Source organism: Somniosus microcephalus, unplaced genomic scaffold, assembly GCF_052327205.1.
Source record: "Somniosus microcephalus isolate GS21.2 unplaced genomic scaffold, FLI_Smic_1.0 unresolved_chr4, whole genome shotgun sequence".
NCBI lineage: Eukaryota > Metazoa > Chordata > Chondrichthyes > Squaliformes > Somniosidae > Somniosus > Somniosus microcephalus.
Window position 1 is genome coordinate 56,703,611 of NW_028225182.1, and position 22,429 is coordinate 56,726,039.

General features: G+C 55.1%; 1 protein-coding gene across 1 annotated transcript in view; it reads left to right on the forward strand.

Moving 5' to 3' along the window:
- The window catches only part of LOC147091135 (uncharacterized protein C2orf72 homolog), a 29,923-nt gene extending 8,317 nt beyond the window's left edge, over positions 1-21,606 (forward strand). Inside the window, exons 2-3 of the mRNA XM_085977600.1 lie at positions 18,551-18,661; positions 19,357-21,606. Of these exons, the coding sequence (XP_085833726.1) occupies positions 18,551-18,661; positions 19,357-19,508 (263 nt within the window). The 3' untranslated portion in view covers positions 19,509-21,606. The remainder of the gene's footprint in view (positions 1-18,550; positions 18,662-19,356) is intronic.
- Positions 21,607-22,429: the final 823 nt, after the last annotated feature.

The following is a 22,429-nucleotide window of genomic DNA, read 5'->3' on the forward strand; positions in this document are numbered from 1 at the left end:
AAGCTTTTCTTATCGACGTCGGCGGGAAGCCGGACCTTATTTCAGTAGACCGCCTCAAACCGGCGCACCTGGACCTCAGCTTCCCGTTTCGTCCGGCTCTCCCCCCACGGCGGGGCAGACCTCCCGCGTTGGCGGCGGCCCCACAAGAGGACCAAGACACGCCAGAACCTTACTTCCCGGCCGCCGCCCCACCTTCGCCGGCAGCCTGTCCAGCCAGCCCACCGGTAGACCAGCCGCCAGACCAGCCGACGAACCAACCGGCCGACCTCCCAGACAGCCCTCCTCACACGCCAGATGGCTACTACAGCCGCTACGGCCGTTTGGTCAAACCTCCGCAGAGACTGACTTTTACAGTTAACGAGGATTCTGGGGGGGCGTATGTGGCGTTGCCACATTGGGGAAACACTGTGTGTATGTAGATAAACCTGTATAATCCCCTTTTAACTGCTGTATTCCCCCTCCCCCCGCAAGACAGTTGCAAGCTGAGAGGAATAAGGCACGTTCAGACTTGCCTGCTGCCGAGAGAAGGAAAACCAATCAGGTTCCAGCAGGTGACCAATCCGTGAGTCATCACAGGTTCGTGGGCTGTACGAATTCAGTACTGTATTGTGAGAGTTCGAGTAAAGACCTATTTCTTGTAGCTCGCTGTGTTGCCTATTTCTTTACGCGGGAGACCGTAGTCTCCCACAGAGATACTTGCCATAGAGGGAGTGCAACGAAGGTTCACCAGACTGGTTCCTGGGATGGGGGATTGTCCTATGAGGAGAGATTGAGTAGACTGGGCCTATATTCTCTAGAGTTTAGAAGAATGAGAGGTGATCTCATTGAAACATACAAAATTCTTACAGGGCTTGACAGGGTAGATGCAGGGAGGATGTTTCCCCCCTGGCTGGGGAGTCTAGAACCAGGGGTCACAGTCTCAGGATAAGGGGTCGGCCATTTAGGACTGAGATGAGGAATTTCTTCACTCAGAGGGCGGTGAATCTTTGGAATTCTCTGCCCCAGAGGGCTGTGGAGGCTCAGTCGTTGAGTATATTCAAGGCTGAGATCGATAGATTGTTGGATATTAAGGTGATCGCCAGAATAGACAGTGATCAGGAGCAGGAACCCTGGCTGATTTCCCCTCTCTCTAACCCAGGGGTCACTGGACAGTGATCAGGAGCAGGAACCCTGGCTGGTTTCCTCTCTCTCTAACCCAGGGGTCACTGGGCAGTGATCAGGAGCAGGAACCCTGGCTGATTCCCCCTCTCTCTAACCCCGGGGTCACTGGACAGTGATCAGGAGCAGGAACCCTGGCTGATTTCCCCTCTCTCTAACCCAGGGGTCACTGGACAGTGATCAGGAGCAGGAACCCTGGCTGATTTCCTCTCTCTCTAACCCAGGGGTCACTGGGCAGTGATCAGGAGCAGGAACCCTGGCTGATTTCCCCTCTCTCTAACCCAGGGGTCAATGGACAGTGATCAGGAGCAGGAACCCTGGCTGATTTCCTCTCTCTCTAACCCAGGGGTCACTGGGCAGTGATCAGGAGCAGGAACCCTGGCTGATTTCCCCTCTCTCTAACCCAGGGGTCAATGGACAGTGATCAGGAGCAGGAACCCTGGCTGATTTCCTCTCTCTCTAACCCAGGGGTCACTGGGCAGTGATCAGGAGCAGGAACCCTGGCTGATTTCCCCTCTCTCTAACCCAGGGGTCACTGGACAGTGATCAGGAGCAGGAACCCTGGCTGATTTCCCCTCTCTCTAACCCAGGGGTCACTGGGCAGTGATCAGGAGCAGGAACCTTGGCTGATTTCCCCTCTCTCTAACCCAGGGGCCACTGGACAGTGATCAGGAGCAGGAACCCTGGCTGATTTCCCCTCTCTCTAACCCAGGGGTCACTGGACAGTGATCAGGAGCAGGAACCCTGGCTGATTTCCCCTCTCTCTAACCCAGGGGTCACTGGACAGTGATCAGGAGCAGGAACCCTGGTTGATTTCCCCTCTCTCTAACCCAGCGGTCATTGTGTGAGTGTCTGTGTGTCTGTGTGTGTGAGTGTCTGTGTGTGTGAGTGTCTGTGTATGTGAGTGTGAGTGTCTGTGTGTGTGAGTATCTGTGTGTGTGAGTGTCTGTGCGTGTGAGTGTGTGAGTGTCTGTGTGTGAGTGTCTGTGTGTGTGAGCGTGAGAGTGTCTGTGTGTGTGAGAGTGTGTGTGTGAGTGTGAGAGTGTCTGTGTGTGTGAGTGTCTGTGTGTGTGAATGTGTGAGTGTCTGTGCGTGTGAGTGTGAGAGTGTCTGTGTGTGAGTGTCTGTGTGTGTGAGCGTGAGAGTGTCTGTGTGTGTGAGAGTGTCTGTGTGTGTGAGTGTGAGTGTGTCTGTGTGTGTGAGTGTGAGAGTGTCTGTGTGTGTGAGTGTCTGTGTGTGTGAGCGTGAGTGTCTGTGAGTGTGAGAGTGTCTGTGTGTGTGAGTGCCTGTGTGTGTGAGTGTCTGAGTGTGAGTGTCTGTGTGTGTGAGTGTGAGAGTGTCTGAGAGTGTGAGAGTGTCTGTGTGTGTGAGTGTGTGAGTGTCTGTGTGTGTGAGTGTGAGAGTGTCTGTGTGTCTGTGTGTGTGAGTGTCTGTGTGTGTGAGTGTCTGTGTGTGTGTCTGTGTGTGTGTGTGAGAGTGTCTGTGAGTGTGTGTCTGTGTGTGTGAGTGAGTGTCTGTGTGAGAGTGTCTGTGTGTGTGTGTGAGAGTGTCTGTGAGTGTGAGTGTCTGTGTGTGTGAGTGTCTGTGTGAGTGTGAGAGTGTCTGTGTGAGTGTCTGTGTGTGTGAGTGTCTGTGTGTGAGTGTCTGTGTGTGAGTGTGAGAGTGTCTGTGTGTGTGAGTGTCTGTGTGTGTGAGTGTCTGTGTGTGTGAGTGTCTGTGTGAGAGTGTCTGTGTGTGTGAGTGTGAGAGTGTCTGTGTGTGTGTGAGTGTCTGGGTGTGTGAGTGTCTGTGTGAGAGTGTCTGTGTGTGTGAGTGTCTGTGTGTGTGTGTCTGTGTATGAGTGTCTGTGTGTGAGTGTGAGAGTGTCTGTGTGTGTGAGTGTCTGTGTGTGTGAGTGTCTGTGTGTGTGAGTGTGTGAGTGTCTGTGTGTGTGAGTGTCTGTGTGTGTGAGTGTCTGTGTGTGTGAGTGTGAGAGTGTCTGTGTGTGTGAGTGTCTGAGTGTGAGTGTCTGTGTGTGTGAGTGTCTGTGTGTGTGAGTGTGTGTGTGTGAGTGTCTGTGTGTGTGTGAGAGTGTCTGTGAGTGTCTGTGTGTGAGAGTGTCTGTGTGTCTGTGTGTGTGAGTGTCTGTGTGTGTGAGTGTCTGTGTGTGTGTCTGTGTGTGAGAGTGTCTGTGTGTGTGAGTGTCTGTGTGTGTGTGTGAGAGTGTCTGTGAGTGTGAGTGTCTGTGTGTGTGAGTGTCTGTGTGAGAGTGTCTGTGTGTGTGAGTGTGAGAGTGTCTGTGTGTGTGAGTGTCTGTGTGTGTGAGTGTCTGTGTGAGAGTGTCTGTGTGTGTGTGTGTGAGAGTGTCTGTGTGTGTGAGTGTGAGAGTATCTGTGTGTGTGAGTGTCTGTGTGAGAGTGTGTGTGTGTGAGTGTGAGAGTGTCTGTGTGTGTGAGTGTCTGGGTGTGTGAGTGTCTGTGTGTGTTGAGTGTCTGTGTGTGTGAGTGTGAGACCGCGATTTCACCTCCCGAGGCAGGTTGCTGCAGCTGGGGTCAGTGGCGGGGTGCGGGTCCCAACCCCACTGCTGTCTCCAGCCCGCTCTGTGAAATTAATTTCCCCTGATTGGGCTTGGTAAGCCCCGCCCAGCGTGTTTCCCGGCCAATTGAAGGAAGCGGGTCTGATGATGTCATTTGATGACACTTCATCAGCCGGTTTCCTTAAAGGGACCACGGGCAACTTGATTTTGACATTTGTGCTGTCAGTGTTCTACAGTATTGAGGTGCTGCAAACACTGACAAGCACTGCACAGAGGTGCACGGCTGCACCCAGGCTCCCCCATGACTCCCAAGGGAGTCACAGCACGCAGGGAGGTCCTCTTCCCTTCCCATGGGCAGAAGAGACCTCCCCAGGAGATCAACGCGGCCTGGTTGCACATTGCACAGGAGGACACAAGCAGGGATGTGGTCAGGAGGACCAGGCTGCAGTGGCGCAAACCTATCAATGATCTCAGTAGATTACGAAACATTACTGCAAAGCCACACTCACCTTCAGCCTGCTGTGCCTCTCACCACATCCCCATCACTCTGCCTTCCCTACCCTACTCCTGCACATCCTTACTCACACCAACTTACCTTGCATCTCCACCCATCCCTCTCTATCTACATTATCACTTCCCCATCTCACTAGCCACCCCTCACACTCGCCCTCATCCTAGTGCAATCATATCAACTAACAACACACAAGGGTAGGGACTTGGGCGTTTTAGCCAATGTTCATGTAAAGTTTCTGTTAATGTGCTGTCAAACATTGAAATCTTTATTTTCAACACTTTGCGTTCTTGGACAGATTTGTGTGCACCTTTGGAAGTGGCTTAGTGAGTTGCAGTGAATGGTGAGACATAACAGTAAGCCCCCGAAATGGTGATGAGTGTGAAAGGAATGGCTTGGGCATTGTAGGGATGCTTTATGGTCTTGGTGTGGGGTGGTGCCATCCTGGCACATCATGTGGCAGCCAGGGTGTGCAGCGTCAAGCGAAGTAAATCTGGCCATGGTGAGGCCATCCCTGGCCTCCCGGGCAGCAATGTGCTCGGGTGCTGATGCCCTGTGTCCTGTGCAGCATCAGGTGATTGCGGAGAAGGTTGGTGGTGTTGTTGGTGCTGCTGGTGTGCCTGGTGCTGCTGGTGTTGGGGCAGATCGTGGCTGAGGGCCAAGGTGAGATAGTTTCAAGGGCACTGATGCTGATGGAATAGATGGCAGGTGAAGTTGAGATGACAGAAGCGATCTGTCAATGGTGAGAGAGGTTGTTCCAATGGGGTGGCACTGGATAGAGAGTTGGCTCCAACCACTGCATAAAGCTCAATCTGTCTTCCAAATGCAATAAGCAACAGTGTCTGAGCTTGGAAAGTGAACAGCTGTGAGATGGGAGCTTTTATAGCACATTTGCAGCTGTTAAATAATCAGGTAATTCAGTGCTGAATCCACTCACGACCCGCTGCGCTGACGTGATCCCCGAGCAGCGGGTAACCCGTGGGGGAACTCGTAATATTGAAAGGTAAGCGTAGAGTAGTATTTAATTGCCTCTTAACAATCTCTTAATGATCTAAATTGCCTCCCCCGCCGCTTGGTGTTGGGACTGTTCAGCGCTGACAGACCCGACACCTGGGAGACTAGCGTGGAGGCGGGTGGACAGCGGGTTCCCTACCTGCCATCAAAAAAAAGATTTTCCCACCCAACCTGCTACCGATCGTGCCCGCTGACCCTCCCCCCGGAAAATCCCCCCCCTGAGTGTCAGTGTGTGTGTCTGTGTGTCTGAGAGTGTGTGTGAGTGTGTGAGTGTGTGAGTGGGTGTGTGTGAGTGTGTGAGTGGGTGTGGGTGTGTGTGAGTGTGAGTGGGTGTGTGTGAGTGTGAGTGTGTGTGAGTGTGTGTGTGAGTGTGTGAGTGGGTGTGTGTGTGTGTGAGTGTGTGTCGGTGTGTGTGAGTGTGTGTGTGTGTGAGTGTGTGAGTGGGTGTGTGTGAGTGTGAGTGGGTGTGGGTGTGTGTGAGTGTGAGTGTGTGAGTGGGTGTGTGTGAGTGTGTGTGTCTGAGAGTGTGTGTGTGTGTGAGTGTGTGTGAGTGTGTGAGTGGGTGTGGGTGTGTGTGAGTGTGTGAGTGGGTGTGTGTGAGTGTGAGTGTGTGAGTGTGTGTGGGTGTGTGTGAGTGTGAGTGTGTGAGTGGGTGTGTGTGAGTGGGTGTGGGTGTGTGTGAGTGTGAGTGGGTGAGTGTGAGTGTGTGAGTGGGTGTGTGTGAGTGTGAGTGTGTGAGTGTCTGAGAGTGTGTGTGTGTGTGTGAGTGGGTGTGGGTGTGTGAGTGTGTGTGAGTGTGTGAGTGGGTGTGTGTGAGTGTGTGAGTGGGTGTGGGTGTGTGTGAGCGTGAGTGTGTGAGTGGGTGTGTGTGAGTGTGAGTGTGTGTGAGTGTGTGTGTGAGTGGGTGTGGGTGTGTGTGAGTGGGTGTCGGTGTGTGTGAGTGTGAGTGAGTGTGTGTGTGAGTGGGTGTGGGTGTGTGTGAGTGGGTGTGGGTGTGTGTGAGTGTGAGTGTGTGAGTGGGTGTGTGTGAGTGTGTGTGTCTGAGAGTGTGTGTGTGTGTGAGTGGGTGTGTGTGAGTGTGTGAGTGGGTGTGTGTGAGTGTGAGTGTGTGAGTGGGTGTGTGTGAGTGGGTGTGGGTGTGTGTGAGTGTGAGTGGGTGAGTGTGAGTGTGTGAGTGGGTGTGTGTGAGTGTGAGTGTGTGAGTGTCTGAGAGTGTGTGTGTGTGTGAGTGGGTGTGGGTGTGTGAGTGTGTGTGAGTGTGTGTGTGGGTGTGAGTGTGTGAGTGGGTGTGTGTGAGTGGGTGTGGGTGTGTGTGAGTGTGTGTGGGTGTGTGTGAGTGTGTGTGAGTGGGTGTGGGTGTGTGTGTGTGTGTGTGTGTGTGTGTGTGAGTGTGTGAGTGTGTGAGTGGGTGTGGGTGTGTGTGAGTGTGAGTGTGTGAGTGGGTGTGTGTGAGTGTGTGTGTGTGTGTGAGTGTGTGTGTGTGAGTGTGAGAGTTTGTGTGTGAGAGAGTGTGAGTGTGTGTGTGCGTGAGTGTGTGAGTGTGTGTGAGTGTGAGAGTTTGTGTGCGTGAGTGTGAGAGAGTGTGTGTGAGTGTGAGTGTGTGAGTGGGTGTGTGTGAGTGTGTGTGAGTGTGAGTGTGTGAGTGTGTGAGTGGGTGTGTGTGAGTGTGTGTGAGAGTGTGAGAGAGAGTGGGTGTGAGTGTGAGAGTTTGTATGCGTGAGTGTGAGAGAGTGTGTGTGAGTGTGTGTGTGTGTGTGAGAGTGCGAGGCTATAACGAAAGCTCTGTAACAAACACCAATCGCGGGGCTGAGACTGAATATTCACAAACCTGGTGTTTCTGACTGATCCACAGTTGCCTAAACGGACTCTGCTGAACACACTGCCCGTATCAGATGTCCAAAGCCTACAGAATATGATGGTAGGTGAGGTACCCGCAGTTAGACTCAGTAACCCCTGCATCAGGTATCTGAACACTGCAGCGGGAGCTGTAAACTAACTGGGCCTGTACAGCCAGCGGCCCAGGAGACAGATGTTAAGGGGCAACAACTGCCTCTGAGGCAGTTTTGCAAAGCCTCTCATCGCAGCGAGGCTGCTCACAGATGACAGGGAGCTGCGAACCACATTGAAATGCATCACACAGCCCCGTCCCGGCCATAGTCACAGAGCCGCTTCCTGCAGTCTCACCAAAGCAGAGAAAAGATTTGGCAGAGTTCCATTTGCTGTATTAAATCCCTCACACCCCCAGGCTACCACTGCCATTCTATACACAGCTGGTAACGGGGACTCGGGAGCGATCGCTCCCTGCCGTGCGGCGCTACCTCAGTACTGCCCCTCCGACAGTGCGGCACTCCCTCAGTACTGCCCCTCCGACAGTGCGGCGTTCCCTCAGTACTGCCCCTCCGACAGTGCGGCGCTCCCTCAGTACTGCCCCTCCGACAGTGCGGCGCTCCCTCAGTACTGCCCCTCCGACAGTGCGGCGTTCCCTCAGTACTGCCCCTCCGACAGTGCGGCCCTCCCTCAGTACTGCCCCTCCGACAGTGCGGCGCTCCCTCAGTACTGCCCCTCCGACAGTGCGGCGCTCCCTCAGTACTGCCCCTCCGACAGTGCGGCGCTCCCTCAGTACTGCCCCTCCGACAGTGCGGCGTTCCCTCAGTACTGCCCCTCCGACAGTGCGGCGCTCCCTCAGTACTACCCCTCTGACAGTGCGGTGCTCCCTCAGTACTGCCCCTCCGACAGTGCGGCGCTCCCTCAGTACTGCCCCTCCGACAGTGCGGCGCTCCCTCAGTACTACCCCTCCGACAGTGCGGCGCTCCCTCAGTACTGCCCCTCCGACAGTGCGGCGCTCCCTCAGTACTGCCCCTCCGACAGTGCGGCACTCCCTCAGTACTGCACTGGGAGTGTCAGCCTGGATTATGTGCTCGAGTCTCTGCGGCGGGACTTGAACCCACAACCTCTGACTCAGAGGCGAGAGAGAGAGAGTGCTACCCAGTGAACCACAGCTGACAACAATTTGAAATAATATTTGAAGTAACGAATTCCGATGACAGTCAGGTAAAGAGCAGTCAATCCTCCTTCAAAGGGTGAGAGCCTGCCTGACTGAACTCGTTGCCTGTTTTCGCTGATATGACAATCCAGGTCATGAGAAATGTTTCCTGAGCTGGCCCATCTCCAGAATAAGAAATCATCAGAGTCCTGAGCGGAAAGATTTCTCGTTAAGTTGGCTGCAGTGGTGATTCTGGGTAGATCCCTGGGCGCGGACAAGCAAGAGTCTGAAAATGAGCAAGAAAACTGCGTTTACGAGGCAGCTCCTCACACTGACTGGCGTTTGAAGTGTTGCCATTGCTGTTCTACAGACAGACACGGCAGCTATTGTATGCACAGCGCGATCCCACAAGCAGCGAATGAGTTAAATGTTAACCGTTTTTTGGTGCTGGGGTTGGTTGAGGGATAGTCATTGGGTCAGGGCGGGCGGGACAGAGCTCCCCTGCAAACACTGCACCCCCTGGACACAGTGCGGTAAACCTCGAGAGCAGGGTCCAAGGGTTGGGCTGACTCCTCGTGCCCCGGCTCGCCTTTGCGGCCAGCGTGAGTGCAGATCAGTAAAGTCGGAGCACTGGGCTGCTGCGTGACCACTGTGTGAGTCCCGGAGTCAAACTGAATAGTTTCAAAGTCTGGAACAGGCGAGTTCCGCCAGTTTCACAACTGCGTGTATATTTGTCTATGTGTCTGTGGAAAGGAATGTGAGCAGACCATAAACTCTCAGAGAACGTCACACACACAGATATACACACTCACACACTCACACAGATGTACACACTCACACACACCGATATACACACTCACACACACCGATATACACACTCACACACACAGATATACACACTCACACACCGATATACACACTCGCACACACCGATATACACACTCACACACACAGATATACACACTCACACACCGATATACACACTCGCACACACCGATATACACACTCACACACACAGATATACACACTCACACACCGATATACACACTCGCACACACCGATATACACACTCACACACACAGATATACACACTCACACAGATATACACACACACACACTCAGATATACACACGCACACACACAGATATACACACTCACACACACAGATATACACACTCACACACACAAATATACACAGTCACACAGATATACACACACACACACTCAGATATACACACGCACACACACAGATATACACACTCACACACACAGATATACACACTCACACACACAGATATAGACACACACACACCAATATACACACTCACACACTCAGATATACACACGCACACACTCAGATATACACACGCACACACACAGATATACACACTCACACACACAGATATACACACCCACACACACCGATATACACACTCACACACACAGATATACACACTCACACACACAGATATAGACACTCACACACAGATATACACACTCACACACTCAGATATACACACGCACACACACAGATATACACACTTACACACACAGATATACACACACACACAGATATACACACTCACACACACAGATATACACACTCACACACACCGATATACACACTCACACACACAGATATACACACTCACACACACACAGATATACACACTCTCACACACAGATATACACACTCACACACTCACACACACACAGATATACACACTCACACACACCGATATACACACTCACACACACAGATATACACACACGCACACAGATATACACACTCTCACACACAGATATACACACTCAACAATCACACACACACAGATATACACACTCACACACACAGATACACACACTCACTCACACCGATATACACACTCACTCACACCGATATACACACTCACACACACAGATATACACACCCTCACACACAGATATACACACTCACACACACACACAGATATACACACTCTCACACACCGACACCCTCACTCTCTCTCTCTGCCAATCTCACTGTGTGATCGGGTACGGGCTCACTAGAACGCAATACACAGAGCTGCATTTACTCAGCACCTTATCGTCTCGCTCAGTAACAGCTCCAAGCCCTTCACACACAAGAGAATACCGGGAACGTGCGGTGACTCGAGCTAGGAGAACAACTGCAGCTGGTGATCGGCGCACAGCAAGATCCCACAATTGGCCGTAAGAGCAATGTCCAGTTAGTATGGGTTTTTTTTGGCAAACAGCGTTGGGTAAAAGAGGATTGTTTGCGATTTCCTGCCTGTACTTGCACGGGATCTTTTAACTTCCCTGGGAACAGGGAGACGGGGCCTCAATTTATTGGAGGGTGTGTCGGTAGCACCTCCGACAGTGCAGCTCCCTCCCCCACCCCCGCCGTGCTGGATGGCAGTGCCCATCTTGATGGTGCGGTCAATCTGGCCCAGTGCTGAGAGGGGCACTGACCGAGCCAAGCTGACACTGGCCGTGGTCAGTCTGACACAAGGAGGCGCCCCCTGCTGCCTCATGAACCGCCCTAAAAAGGGTTAAATTCCGAGGCCAGGTTGCACAGACTGGGCTTGTGTTCCCTCGAGTTTAGAAGATTAAGGGGTGATCTAATCGAGGTGTTGAAGATGATTAAAGGAGTTGATCGGGTGGAGAGAGAGAAACTATTTCCTCTGGTGGGGGGAGTCCAGAACAAGGGGGCAGAACCTTAAAATTAGAGCCAGGCCGTTCAGGGGTGATGTCAGGAATCACTTCTTCACACAAAGCGGGGTGGAAATCTGGAACTCTCTCCCCCAAAAAGCTGCTGAGGCTGGGGGTCAATTGGAAATTTCAAAACTGAGATTGATAGATTTTTGTTGGGTAAGGGTATTAAGGGTTACGGAACCGAGGTGGGTAGATGGAGTTAAGATACAGATCAGCCCTGAGCTCATTGAATGGCGGAACAGGCTCGAGGGGCTGAATGGCCTCCTCCTGTTCCTGTGTAACAGGCTCGAGGGGCTGAATGGCCTCCTCCTGTTCCTGTGTAACAGGCTCGAGGGGTTGAATGGCCTCCTCCTGTTCCTGTGTAACAGGCTCGAGGGGCTGAACGGCCTCCTCCTGCTCCTGTGTAACAGGCTCGAGGGGTTGAATGGCCTCCTCCTGTTCCTGTGTAACAGGCTCGAGGGGCTGAATGGCCTCCTCCTGTTCCTGTGTAACAGACTCGAGGGGCTGAACAGCCTGCTCCTGTTCCCGTGTAACAGGCTCGAGGGGCTGAACGGCCTCCTCCTGTTCCTGTGTAACAGGCTCGAGGAGCTGAATGGCCTCCTCCTGTTCCCGTGTAACAGGCTCGAGGGGCTGAATGGCCCCCTCCTGTTCCTGTGTAACAGGCTCGAGGGGCTGAATGGCCTCCTCCTGTTCCTGTGTAACAGGCTCGAGGGGCTGAATGGCCTCCTCCTGTTCCCGTGTAACAGGCTCGAGGGGCTGAATGGCCCCCTCCTGTTCCTGTGTAACAGGCTCGAGGGGCCGAACGGCCTCCTCCTGTTCCTGTGTAACGGGCTCAAGGGGCTGAAGGGGCCTCCTCCTGTTCCTGTGTAACAGGCTCGAGGGGCTGAATGGGCCTCCTCCTGTTCCTGTGTAACAGGCTCGAGGGGCTGAACGGCCTCCTCCTGTTCCTGTGTAACAGGCTCGAGGAGCTGAATGGCCTCCTCCTGTTCCCGTGTAACAGGCTCGAGGGGCTGAATGGGCCTCCTCCTGTTCCTGTGTAACAGGCTCGAGGGGGCTGAATGGGCCTCCTCCTGTTCCTGTGTAACAGGCTCGAGGGGCTGAATGGCCTCCTCCTGTTCCTGTGTAACAGACTCGAGGGGCTGAATGGGCCTCCTCCTGTTCCTGTGTAACAGGCTCGAGGGGCTGAATGGTCTCCTCCTGTTCCTGTGTAACAGGCTCGAGGGGCTGAACGGCCTTCTCTTGAATGTATCTCCCCTTGCCCTGGGGCCTGGGAGATAATGACACCGGGGCTAATGTACCCACACCTCGAGCCAGCTTCTGACCGCCTGTTAGCAGAGACGGTCACCGCGCTGAGGGGGAGCTGTGTCACTTTAAGGAGAGAGATTGCTGCTGTAATGTCGACGGAGCCAGAGGGGGGTGTGTTCAGGTTAGACGAGGAACCTTGGCCCCACTCCCATTCCTCCAGCCACTTACATAGCTCTGCTGGTGAGATCACGAGAGCTGAGCAATCCATGTACTGCGACGGTATATAAGGAGGCAGCACACTCACTCACTTCCCCGAGTCAGGTCGAGTGCTGGCACCAAGCACTTTAGAAACTCAGCGGACCTCAGCAAGTTGTCTGGGTAAACTTCCAGAAAGTGTTGCTATTAAATCATTGTTCAGAGAGAGAGAGAGAGAAAGAGAGAAAGCAAGCAAGCAAGAGAGAGAAAGCGAGAGAGAGAGAGAGAGAAAGTGGGAGAGACTGAATGTGGGCGTAACTCCCACATATCTTGCAAAACCAGACTGCAGAAAGATTCTAGAAGTTTGTCTCAAGTCTCTCTGAGGGCAAGTGAGTGTCAGCGAGTGTGAGTGTAAGTGAGTGATTGAGTGTGAGCGTGTGTAAGTGTGTGAACAAGTGTGAGTGAGAGTAAGTGTGTGAGGGGGTTTGAGTGAAAGAGTGAGAGTGTGTGAGTGAGTGAGAGACTGTGAGCGAGTGTGAGAGTGTGTGAGTGAGTGTGAGCAAGTGTGAGAGCGTGTGAGCGAGTGTGAGAGTGAGAGTGTGAGAGTGTGAGCGAGTGTGAGAGTGAGTGCGAGTGTGAGAGTGTGAGCGAGTGTGAGAGTGTGAGCGCGAGTGTGAGAGTGTGAGCGAGTGTGAGAGTGTGTGAGTGTGTGAGCGAGCGTGAGAGTGTGAGCGTGAGAGTGTGAGCGTGAGAGTGTGAGAGTGAGAGTGTGAGTGAGTGTGAGTGTGAGCGTGTGTGAGTGAGTGTGAGCGAGTGTGAGAGTGTGTGAGCGAGTGTGAGCGTGTGTGAGCGAGTGTGAGCGAGTGTGAGCGAGTGTGAGCGAGTGTGAGAGTGTGTGAGCGAGTGTGAGAGTGTGTGAGCGAGTGTGAGAGTGTGTGAGCGAGTGTGAGAGTGTGAGCGAGTGTGAGCGAGTGTGAGTGAGTGTGAGCGAGTGTGAGTGAGTGTGAGTGCCAATCTGACGACTCTCCATTGGGTGAAGCAGGTTAATGGTTCTGCATTCTTCCATTGAAGAAAATTTGGGAGCAATTTGGAGTTTGAACTTGCTCAACACATATCAGGTAAGGAAGATCGTTCATTTTTGAAATGAAAGAATTCCAGTTAAATGGTGAAGTTTTCAGGGGTGCATGAGTTGGAACCCCAGATTTTATTGCGTGTTTGTTCGACAGTTTACCTGCCATCACTGTCAGGAGTGGAGAGAAAGCGACCTGTGCCAAGTGATCATTTATTTTAGGGCGATAACCTTTAATTTGTTTACATAAAAAGCCACAGGAATCCAGCGCAGACGCGAGACTGGGGAAGTGTTTGAAGCATCGATAGGGGAGGTCCCACATTCTCCGCGCTGAATGAGAGCTCACCCTGGGCAGTGGTGGGGTGACTGAACTCACGGTTAGAAGGGCGAAGTCAGCCAGGGTTCCTGCTCCTGATCACTGCCCAGTGACCCCTGGGTTAGAGAGAGGCGAAATCAGCCAGGGTTCCTGCTCCTGATCACTGTCCAGTGACCCCTGGGTTAGAGAGAGGGGAAATCAGCCAGGGTTCCTGTTCCTGATCACTGTCCAGTGACCCCTGGGTTAGAGAGAGGGGAAATCAGCCAGGGTTCCTGCTCCTGATCACTGCCCCGTGACCCCTGGGTTAGAGAGAGGGGAAATCAGCCAGGGTTCCTGCTCCTGATCACTGCCCAGTGACCCCTGGGTTAGAGAGAGGCGAAATCAGCCAGGGTTCCTGTTCCTGATCACTGCCCAGTGACCCCTGGGTTAGAGAGAGGGGAAATCAGCCAGGGTTCCTGTTCCTGATCACTGTCCAGTGACCCCTGGGTTAGAGAGAGGCGAAATCAGCCAGTGTTCCTGCTCCTGATCACTGTCCAGTGACCCCTGGGTTAGAGAGAGGGGAAATCAGCCAGGGTTCCTGCTCCTGATCACTGCCCAGTGACCCCTGGGTTAGAGAGAGAGGGGAAATCAGCCAGGGTTCCTGCTCCTGATCACTGCCCAGTGACCCCTGGGTTAGAGAGAGGGGAAATCAGCCAGGGTTCCTGCTCCTGATCACTGCCCAGTGACCCCTGGGTTAGAGAGAGGGGAAATCAGCCAGGGTTCCTGCTCCTGATCACTGTCCAGTGACCCCTGGGTTAGAGAGAGGCGAAATCAGCCAGGGTTCCTGCTCCTGATCACTGCCCAGTGACCCCTGGGTTAGAGAGAGGGGAAATCAGCCAGGGTTCCTGCTCCTGATCACTGCCCAGTGATCCCTGGGTTAGAGAGAGAGGAAATCAGCCAGGGTTCCTGCTCCTGATCACTGCCCAGTGACCCCTGGGTTAGAGAGAGGGTAAATCAGCCAGGGTTCCTGATCACTGTCCAGTGACCTCTGGGTTAGAGAGAGGGGGAAATCAGCCCGGGTTCCTGCTCCTGATCACTGCCCAGTGACCCCTGGGTTAGAGAGAGGGGAAATCAGCCAGGGTTCCTGTTCCTGATCACTGTCCAGTGACCCCTGGGTTAGAGAGAGGCGAAATCAGCCAGGGTTCCTGCTCCTGATCACTGTCCAGTGACCCCTGGGTTAGAGAGAGGGGAAATCAGCCAGGGTTCCTGCTCCTGATCACTGCCCAGTGACCCCTGGGTTAGAGAGAGAGGGGAAATCAGCCAGGGTTCCTGCTCCTGATCACTGCCCAGTGACCCCTGGGTTAGAGAGAGGGGAAATCAGCCAGGGTTCCTGCTCCTGATCACTGCCCAGTGACCCCTGGGTTAGAGAGAGGGGAAATCAGCCAGGGTTCCTGCTCCTGATCACTGTCCAGTGACCCCTGGGTTAGAGAGAGGCGAAATCAGCCAGGGTTCCTGCTCCTGATCACTGCCCAGTGACCCCTGGGTTAGAGAGAGGGGGAAATCAGCCAGGGTTCCTGCTGCTGATCACTGTCCAGTGACCCCTGGGTTAGAGAGAGGGGAAATCAGCCAGGGTTCCTGCTCCTGATCACTGTCCAGTGGCCCCTGGGTTAGAGAGAGGGGAAATCAGCCAGGGTTCCTGCTCCTGATCACTGTCCAGTGGCCCCTGGGTTAGAGAGAGGGGAAATCAGCCAGGGTTCCTGCTCCTGATCACTGCCCAGTGACCCCTGGGTTAGAGAGGGGAAATCAGCCAGGGTTCCTGCTCCTGATCACTGTCCAGTGACCCCTGGGTTAGAGAGAGGGGGAAATCAGCCAGGGTTCCTGTTCCTGATCACTGTCCAGTGACCTCTGGGTTAGAGAGAGGGGAAATCAGCCAGGGTTCCTGCTCCCGATCACTGTCCAGTGACCCCTGGGTTAGAGAGAGAGGGGAAATCAGCCAGGGTTCCTGCTCCTGGTCACTGTCCAGTGACCCCTGGGTTAGAGAGAGGGGAAATCAGCCAGGGTTCCTGCTCCTGATCACTGCCCAGTGACCCCTGGGTTAGAGAGAGGGGAAATCAGCCAGGGTTCCTGCTCCTGATCACTGTCCAGTGACCCCTGGGTTAGAGAGAGGCGAAATCAGCCAGGGTCCCTGCTCCTGATCACTGCCCAGTGACCCCTGGGTTAGAGAGAGGGTAAATCAGCCAGGGTTCCTGATCACTGTCCAGTGACCCCTGGGTTAGAGAGAGGGGGAAATCAGCCCGGGTTCCTGCTCCTGATCACTGCCCAGTGACCCCTGGGTTAGAGAGAGGGAAATCAACCAGGGTTCCTGCTCCTGATCACTGTCCAGTGACCCCTGGGTTAGAGAGAGGGGAAATCAGCCAGGGTTCCTGCTCCTGATCACTGTCCAGTGACCCCTGGGTTAGAGAGAGGGGAAATCAGCCAGGGTTCCTGCTCCTGATCACTGTCCAGTGACCCCTGGGTTAGAGAGAGAGGAAATCAGCCAGGGTTCCTGCTCCTGATCACTGTCCAGTGACCCCTAGGTTAGAGAGAGGGGAAATCAGCCAGGGTTCCTGCTCCTGATCACTGCCCAGTGACCCCTGGGTTAGAGAGAGAGGGGAAATCAGCCAGGGTTCCTGCTCCTGATCACTGTCCAGTGACCCCAGGGTTAGAGAGAGGGGGAATCAGCCAGGGTTCCTGCTCCTGATCACTGTCCAGTGACCCCTGGGTTAGAGAGAGGGGAAATCAGCCAGGGTTCCTGCTCCTGATCACTGCCCAGTGACCCCTGGGTTAGAGAGAGGGGGGAAATCAGCCAGGGTTCCTGCTCCTGATCACTGTCCAGTGACCCCTGGGTTAGAGAGAGGGGAAATCAGCCAGGGTTCCTGCTCCTGATCACTGTCCAGTGACCCCTGGGTTAGAGAGAGGGGAAATCAGCCAGGGTTCCCGCTCCTGATCACTGTCCAGTGACCCCTGGGTTAGAGAGAGGGGGAAATCAGCCAGGGTTCCTGCTCCCGATCACTGTCCAGTGACCCCTGGGTTAGAGAGAGGGGAAATCAGCCAGGGTTCCTGCTCCCGATCACTGTCCAGTGACCCCTGGGTTAGAGAGAGGGGAAATCAGCCAGGGTTCCTGCTCCTGATCACTGCCCAGTATTTACACCGTGAGCCTCACCTTCTTCTCCCAGCACCACCCTGGGCCAGAATACCGAGCTGGAGCACTTACTGACACAGGAGAGGAGTGAGTCACACCGAGGCCCGGACTGGGAGCTCAGGCTCGGGTTAGTTCTGCAGGAATCCGTGTCTCAGGCCGGAGGGTATTTAGGGAGTGACGGAGATGGTGGAATGTCAGCACTGTGAAATATGGGAATACCGGCTTCTCCCTCAATGTAATGGGGTGGAGCATGGGACAAGGGGTAAGGAAAGGAGCATAGGGCAAGGAGCAGGGGGCATGGGACAGAGGTCGGGGCAGGGACAGAGGTCGGGGGCAGGGACAGAGGTCGGGGTTAGGGACAGAGGTCGGGGTCAGGGGGCAGGGACAGAGGTCGGGGGTAGGGACAGGGGGCAGGGACAGAGGTCGGGGGCAGGGACAGAGGTCGGGGTTAGGGACAGAGGTCGGGGTCAGGGGGCAGGGACAGAGGTCGGGGGTAGGGACAGGGGGCAGGGACAGAGGTCGGGGGCAGGGACAGAGGTCGGGGTTAGGGACAGAGGTCGGGGTCAGGGGGCAGGGACAGAGGTCGGGGGCAGGGACAGAGGTCGGGGGCAGGGACAGAGGTCGGGGTCAGGGGGCAGGGACAGAGGTCGGGGTTAGGGACAGAGGTCGGGGGCAGGGTCAGGGGGCAGGGACAGAGGTCGGGGGCAGGGACAGAGGTCGGGGGTAGGGACAGAGGTCGGGGGCAGGGTCAGGGGTCGGGGGCAGGGACAGAGGTCGGGGGCAGGGACAGAGGTCGGGGGCAGGGTCAGGGGGCAGGGACAGAGGTCGGGGGCAGGGACAGAGGTCGGGGGTAGGGACAGAGGTCGGGGGGCAGGGACAGAGGTCGGGGGCAGGGACAGAGGTCGGGGGGCAGGGACAGAGGTCGGGGGGCAGGGACAGAGGTCGGGGGGCAGGGACAGAGGTCGGGGGGCAGGGACAGAGGTCGGGGGGCAGGGACAGAGGTCGGGGGGAGGGACAGAGGTCGGGGTCAGGGGCAGGGACAGAGGTCGGGGCAGGAACAGAGGTCGGGGGTAGGGACGGGGCAGGGACAGAGGTCGGGGGCAGGGACAGAGGTCGGGGGCAGGGTCAGGGGGCAGGGACTGAGGTCGGGGGGCAGGGACAGAGGTCGGGGGGCAGGGACAGAGGTCGGGGGGCAGGGACAGAGGTCGGGGGGCAGGGACAGAGGTCGGGGGGCAGGGACAGAGGTCGGGGGGCAGGGACAGAGGTCGGGGGGCAGGGACAGAGGTCGGGGTCAGGGGCAGGGACAGAGGTCGGGGCAGGAACAGAGGTCGGGGGTAGGGACGGGGCAGGGGGCAGGGACAGAGGTCGCGGGGCAGGGACAGAGGTCGGGGGCAGGGACAGAGGTCGGGGGCAGGGACAGAGGTCGAGGGGCAGGGACAGAGGTCGGGGGCGGGGACAAAGGTCGGGGGGCAGGGACAGAGGTCGGGGGCAGGGACAGAGGTCAGGGGACAGCGGTCAGGTGGCAGGGAGTATGGGACAGAGCCACAGCGAGTGGCCGTTCGGCCCATTGTGTTGGCTACACCGTGAGTGTGTGCGGCAGTGGGGTGAGCGGTGAGCGCTGCCTGCTGTGGATTCAGGGCTGATCCACGGATCTTGTTTCTTGTTGCAGTGTACAGGCCCCGTGTCGAGGGGACGATGGGCGTGAAAGTGCTGACCTGTTTCCCCTGGTATAACCGACGCAAGGAGCGCAGCAAGCTGGCCAAGAGCCAGAGCCTGGAGGGTGAGTCTTCCCCGTCCCATCCCGTCCCACAGTTACTCCGCTCAACACCACCTCTTCCCATTGCCCCCACCACGTTTCCACGGACATTGACTGCTCTCCAGTCCCTCACTCAAGTGACCATTTTTGAGGTGTGGACTGAGGGCAGGCTATTCAACTACACGAGGCGTCACAGTTAGCCCTCAGCTGACACGTGAACTGGCGGCGGGGGAGGCAACGGACAGTGATTGGGAAATTCAACTGAGGGCCGGAGTGCAGCGCCCCATTGATTGTCCTCCTGCCACTCCCCTTGCGGCGAGATTCTCCCGGCCTCCGCTCACGCCCAACCCCGCAATGGAGGCCACAGCTCACCACCCCGCGCGGGGAAGGAGGGACGACGGCTGGGGCACCCTACAGTCGCGGCACAGCATTCGCGAGGTGAAAGTGTGGCCCAGACAAGGTGGCACCACCCCCAGTGCACCTCCGCTCAACATCCCCCCGCGCTCCCCCCCCCCCGCCGACTCTACATGGCTGCCCCGTCATCCCGAGCGCATGACACTCGTGTCCTTCACTGTGCGCAAGTCACAGAGCGTGAATCCCGTGGAACAAGTGTGGCCGGGGATACCCACACAGCCCTCCGGCCAAACACTCCCGAATTGGCTCCAATTGGGGCGACCTCGCTTATTAATTCTCGGTTTCCTTCTCTTCCCTCCCCTCAGGTCCCGTGACCTCGATGGAGACGAGCAGTCAGCGCAAGGGCAGCAGCGAAGGCGACAGTCAGAAAAACCGCGCCTACTACAGCGGGAAGGCGCGAGTCTCCTTCAGGCACGAGCTGGACTCGGCCACCTCTGTCATCAACTCCACCAACTGACCTTTCACCGTCCATCTCTGAGCCGCACCATTCCGCTGCTTCTCTGGGGGCCAGCGCGAGCCCTCCCCACCGCCCCCCGCAAGAGTCCAGCTCGTCTGATCACCATGGCATGACTTGGTGGGGTGGGGTGGGGTTAGGGGTGAAGCAGTCTGCAAACGAAACATCTAATGGGCTTACTGCTTCTTTGCCAATGACATGAAAGGATGTTTGCAAAGATGGTTTGTGGTTTAAACACTCCTCGTCGTTCAACTCCACTCTCTCTTCCCGAGGTTTTCTTTTCATTTATGGGATGTGGGCGTCGCTGGCAAGGCCAGCATTTATTGCCCATCCCTAGTTGCCCCTTGAGAAGGTGGTGGTGAGCCGCCGCCTTGAACCGCTGCAGTCCGTGTGGTGAAGGTGCTCCCGCAGTGCTGTTAGGGAGGGAGTGCCAGGATTTTGACCCAGCGACGAAGGATCGACGATATATTTCCACGTCGGGACGGTGTGTGACGTGGAGGGGAACTTGGAGGTGGTGGTGTTCCCATGCGCCTGCTGCCCTTGTCCTTCCAGGTGGAAGAGCTCGTGGGTTTGGGAGGTGCTGCCGAAGAAGCCTTGGCGAGTTGCTGCAGTGCATCTTGTAGATGGTACACACTGCAGCCACGGTGCGCCGGTGGTGGAGGGAGTGAATGTTTAAGGTGGTGGATGGGGTGCCAGTCAAGCGGGCTGCTTTGTCCTGGATGGTGTCGAGCTTCGAGTGTTGTTGGAGCTGCACTCATCCAGGCAAGTGGAGAGTATTCCATCACACTCCTGACTTGTGCCTTGTAGATGGTGGAAAGGCTTTGGGGAGTCAGGAGGTGAGACACTCGCCGCAGAATACCCAGCCTCTGACCTGCTCTTGTTGCCACAGTATTTATGTGGCTGGTCCAGTTAAGTTTCTGGTTAATGGTGACCCCCAGGATGTTGATGGTGGGGGATTCGGCGATGGTAATGCCATTGAATGTCAAGGGGCGGTGGTCAGACGCTCGCTTGTTGGAGATAGTCATTGCCTGGCACTTCTGTGGCGCGAATGTTAACTACCACTTATCGGCCCAAGCCTGAATGTTGTCCAGGTCTTGTTGCATGCGGGCACGGACTGCTTCATTATCTGAGGAGTTGTGAATGGCACTGAACACTGTGCAGTCATCAGCGAACATCCCCACTTCTGACCTTATGTTGGAAGGTCATTGATGAAGAAGCTGAAGATGGTTGGGCCTAGGACACTGCCCTGAGGAACTCCTGCAGTGATGTCCTGCGGCTGAGATGATTGACCTCCAACAACCACAACCATCTTCCTTTGTGATGGGTATAACTCCAGCCAGTGGAGCGCTTTCCCCCAGATTCCCATTGACTTCAGTTTTACTAGGGCTCCTTGATGCCACACTCGGTCAAATGCTGCCTTGATGTCAGGGGCAGTCACTCTCACCTCACCTCTGGAATTCAGCTCTTTTGTCCATGTTTGGACCAAGGCTGCAATGAGGTCAGGAACCGAGTAGTCTTGGCAGAATCCAAACTGGGCATCAGTGAGCAGGTTATTGGTGAGTAAGTGCCACTTGATAACACTGTCGATGTCACCTTCCATCACTTTGCTGATTATTGAGAGTAGACTGATGGGGCGGTGATTTGCTGACTTGGATTTGTCCTGTTTTTTGTGGACAGGACATATCCGGGCAATGTTCCACATTGTTGGGTAGATGCCAGTGTTAACACCTTGTCAATCAATCCTTTTAAATATAAGATGCACATTCGGCAGCTTAGGAACCGAATGGAGGGCTGGGGCTTATATGATAGGCTTATTTGTCGGGATTGGAATCTGCAGGAACCAATCACGGTGAGAGGCAGCTGTTCAGAGTTTGGATAGTGAGGTTAGACATTCTTAGCATCAGGGTCTTTGGGAATTTAAAACCAATTCTGTAGCTTTATTAACTGGAGGTTTGAGGAAATTAAATAGGGTGCAGTCCCTGATAGCGAGTCCATGGGCTGTGGGAGGAGATTAAATGGGTGGGTAGAGTCAGTGATAGGGGAGAGTGTACATGGGCTGTGGGAGGAGATTCAATGGGTGGGTAGAGTCTGTGATAGGGGAGAGTGTACATGGGCTGTGGGAGGAGATTGAATGGGTGGGTAGAGTCTGTGATAGGGGAGAGTGTCCATGGGCTGTGGGAAGAGATTCAATGGGTGGGTAGAGTCAGTGATAGGGGAGAGTGTCCATGGGCTGTGGGAGGAGATTAAATGGGTGGGTAGAGTCTGTGATAGGGGAGAGTGTCCATGGACTGTGGGAGGAGATTAAATGAGTGGGTAGAGTCTGTGATAGGGGAGAGTGTACATGGGCTGTGGGAGGAGATTAAATGGGTGGGTAGAGTCTGTGATAGGGGAGAGTGTACATGGGCTGTGGGAGGAGATTAAATGGGTGGGTAGAGTCTGTGATAGGGGAGAGTGTCCATGGGCTCTGGGAGGAGATTAAATGGGTGGGTAGAGTCCGTGATAGGGGAGAGTGTACATGGGCTGTGGGAGGAGATTAAATGGGTGGGTAGAGTCCGTGATAGGGGAGAGTGTACATGGGCTGTGGGAGGAGATTAAATGGGTGGGTAGAGTCCGTGATAGGGGAGAGTGTACATGGGCTGTGGGAGGAGATTAAATGGGTGGGTAGAGTCCGTGATAGGGGAGAGTGTACATGGGCTGTGGGAGGAGATTAAATGGGTGGGTAGAGTCCGTGATAGGGGAGAGTGTACATGGGCTGTGGGAGGAGATTAAATGGGTGGGTAGAGTCTGTGATAGGGGAGAGTGTCCATGGGCTGTGGGAGGAGATTAAATGGGTGGGTAGAGTCCATGATAGGGGAGAGTGTCCATGGGCTGTGGGAGGAGATTAAATGGGTGGGTAGAGTCAGTGATAGGGGAGAGTGTCCATG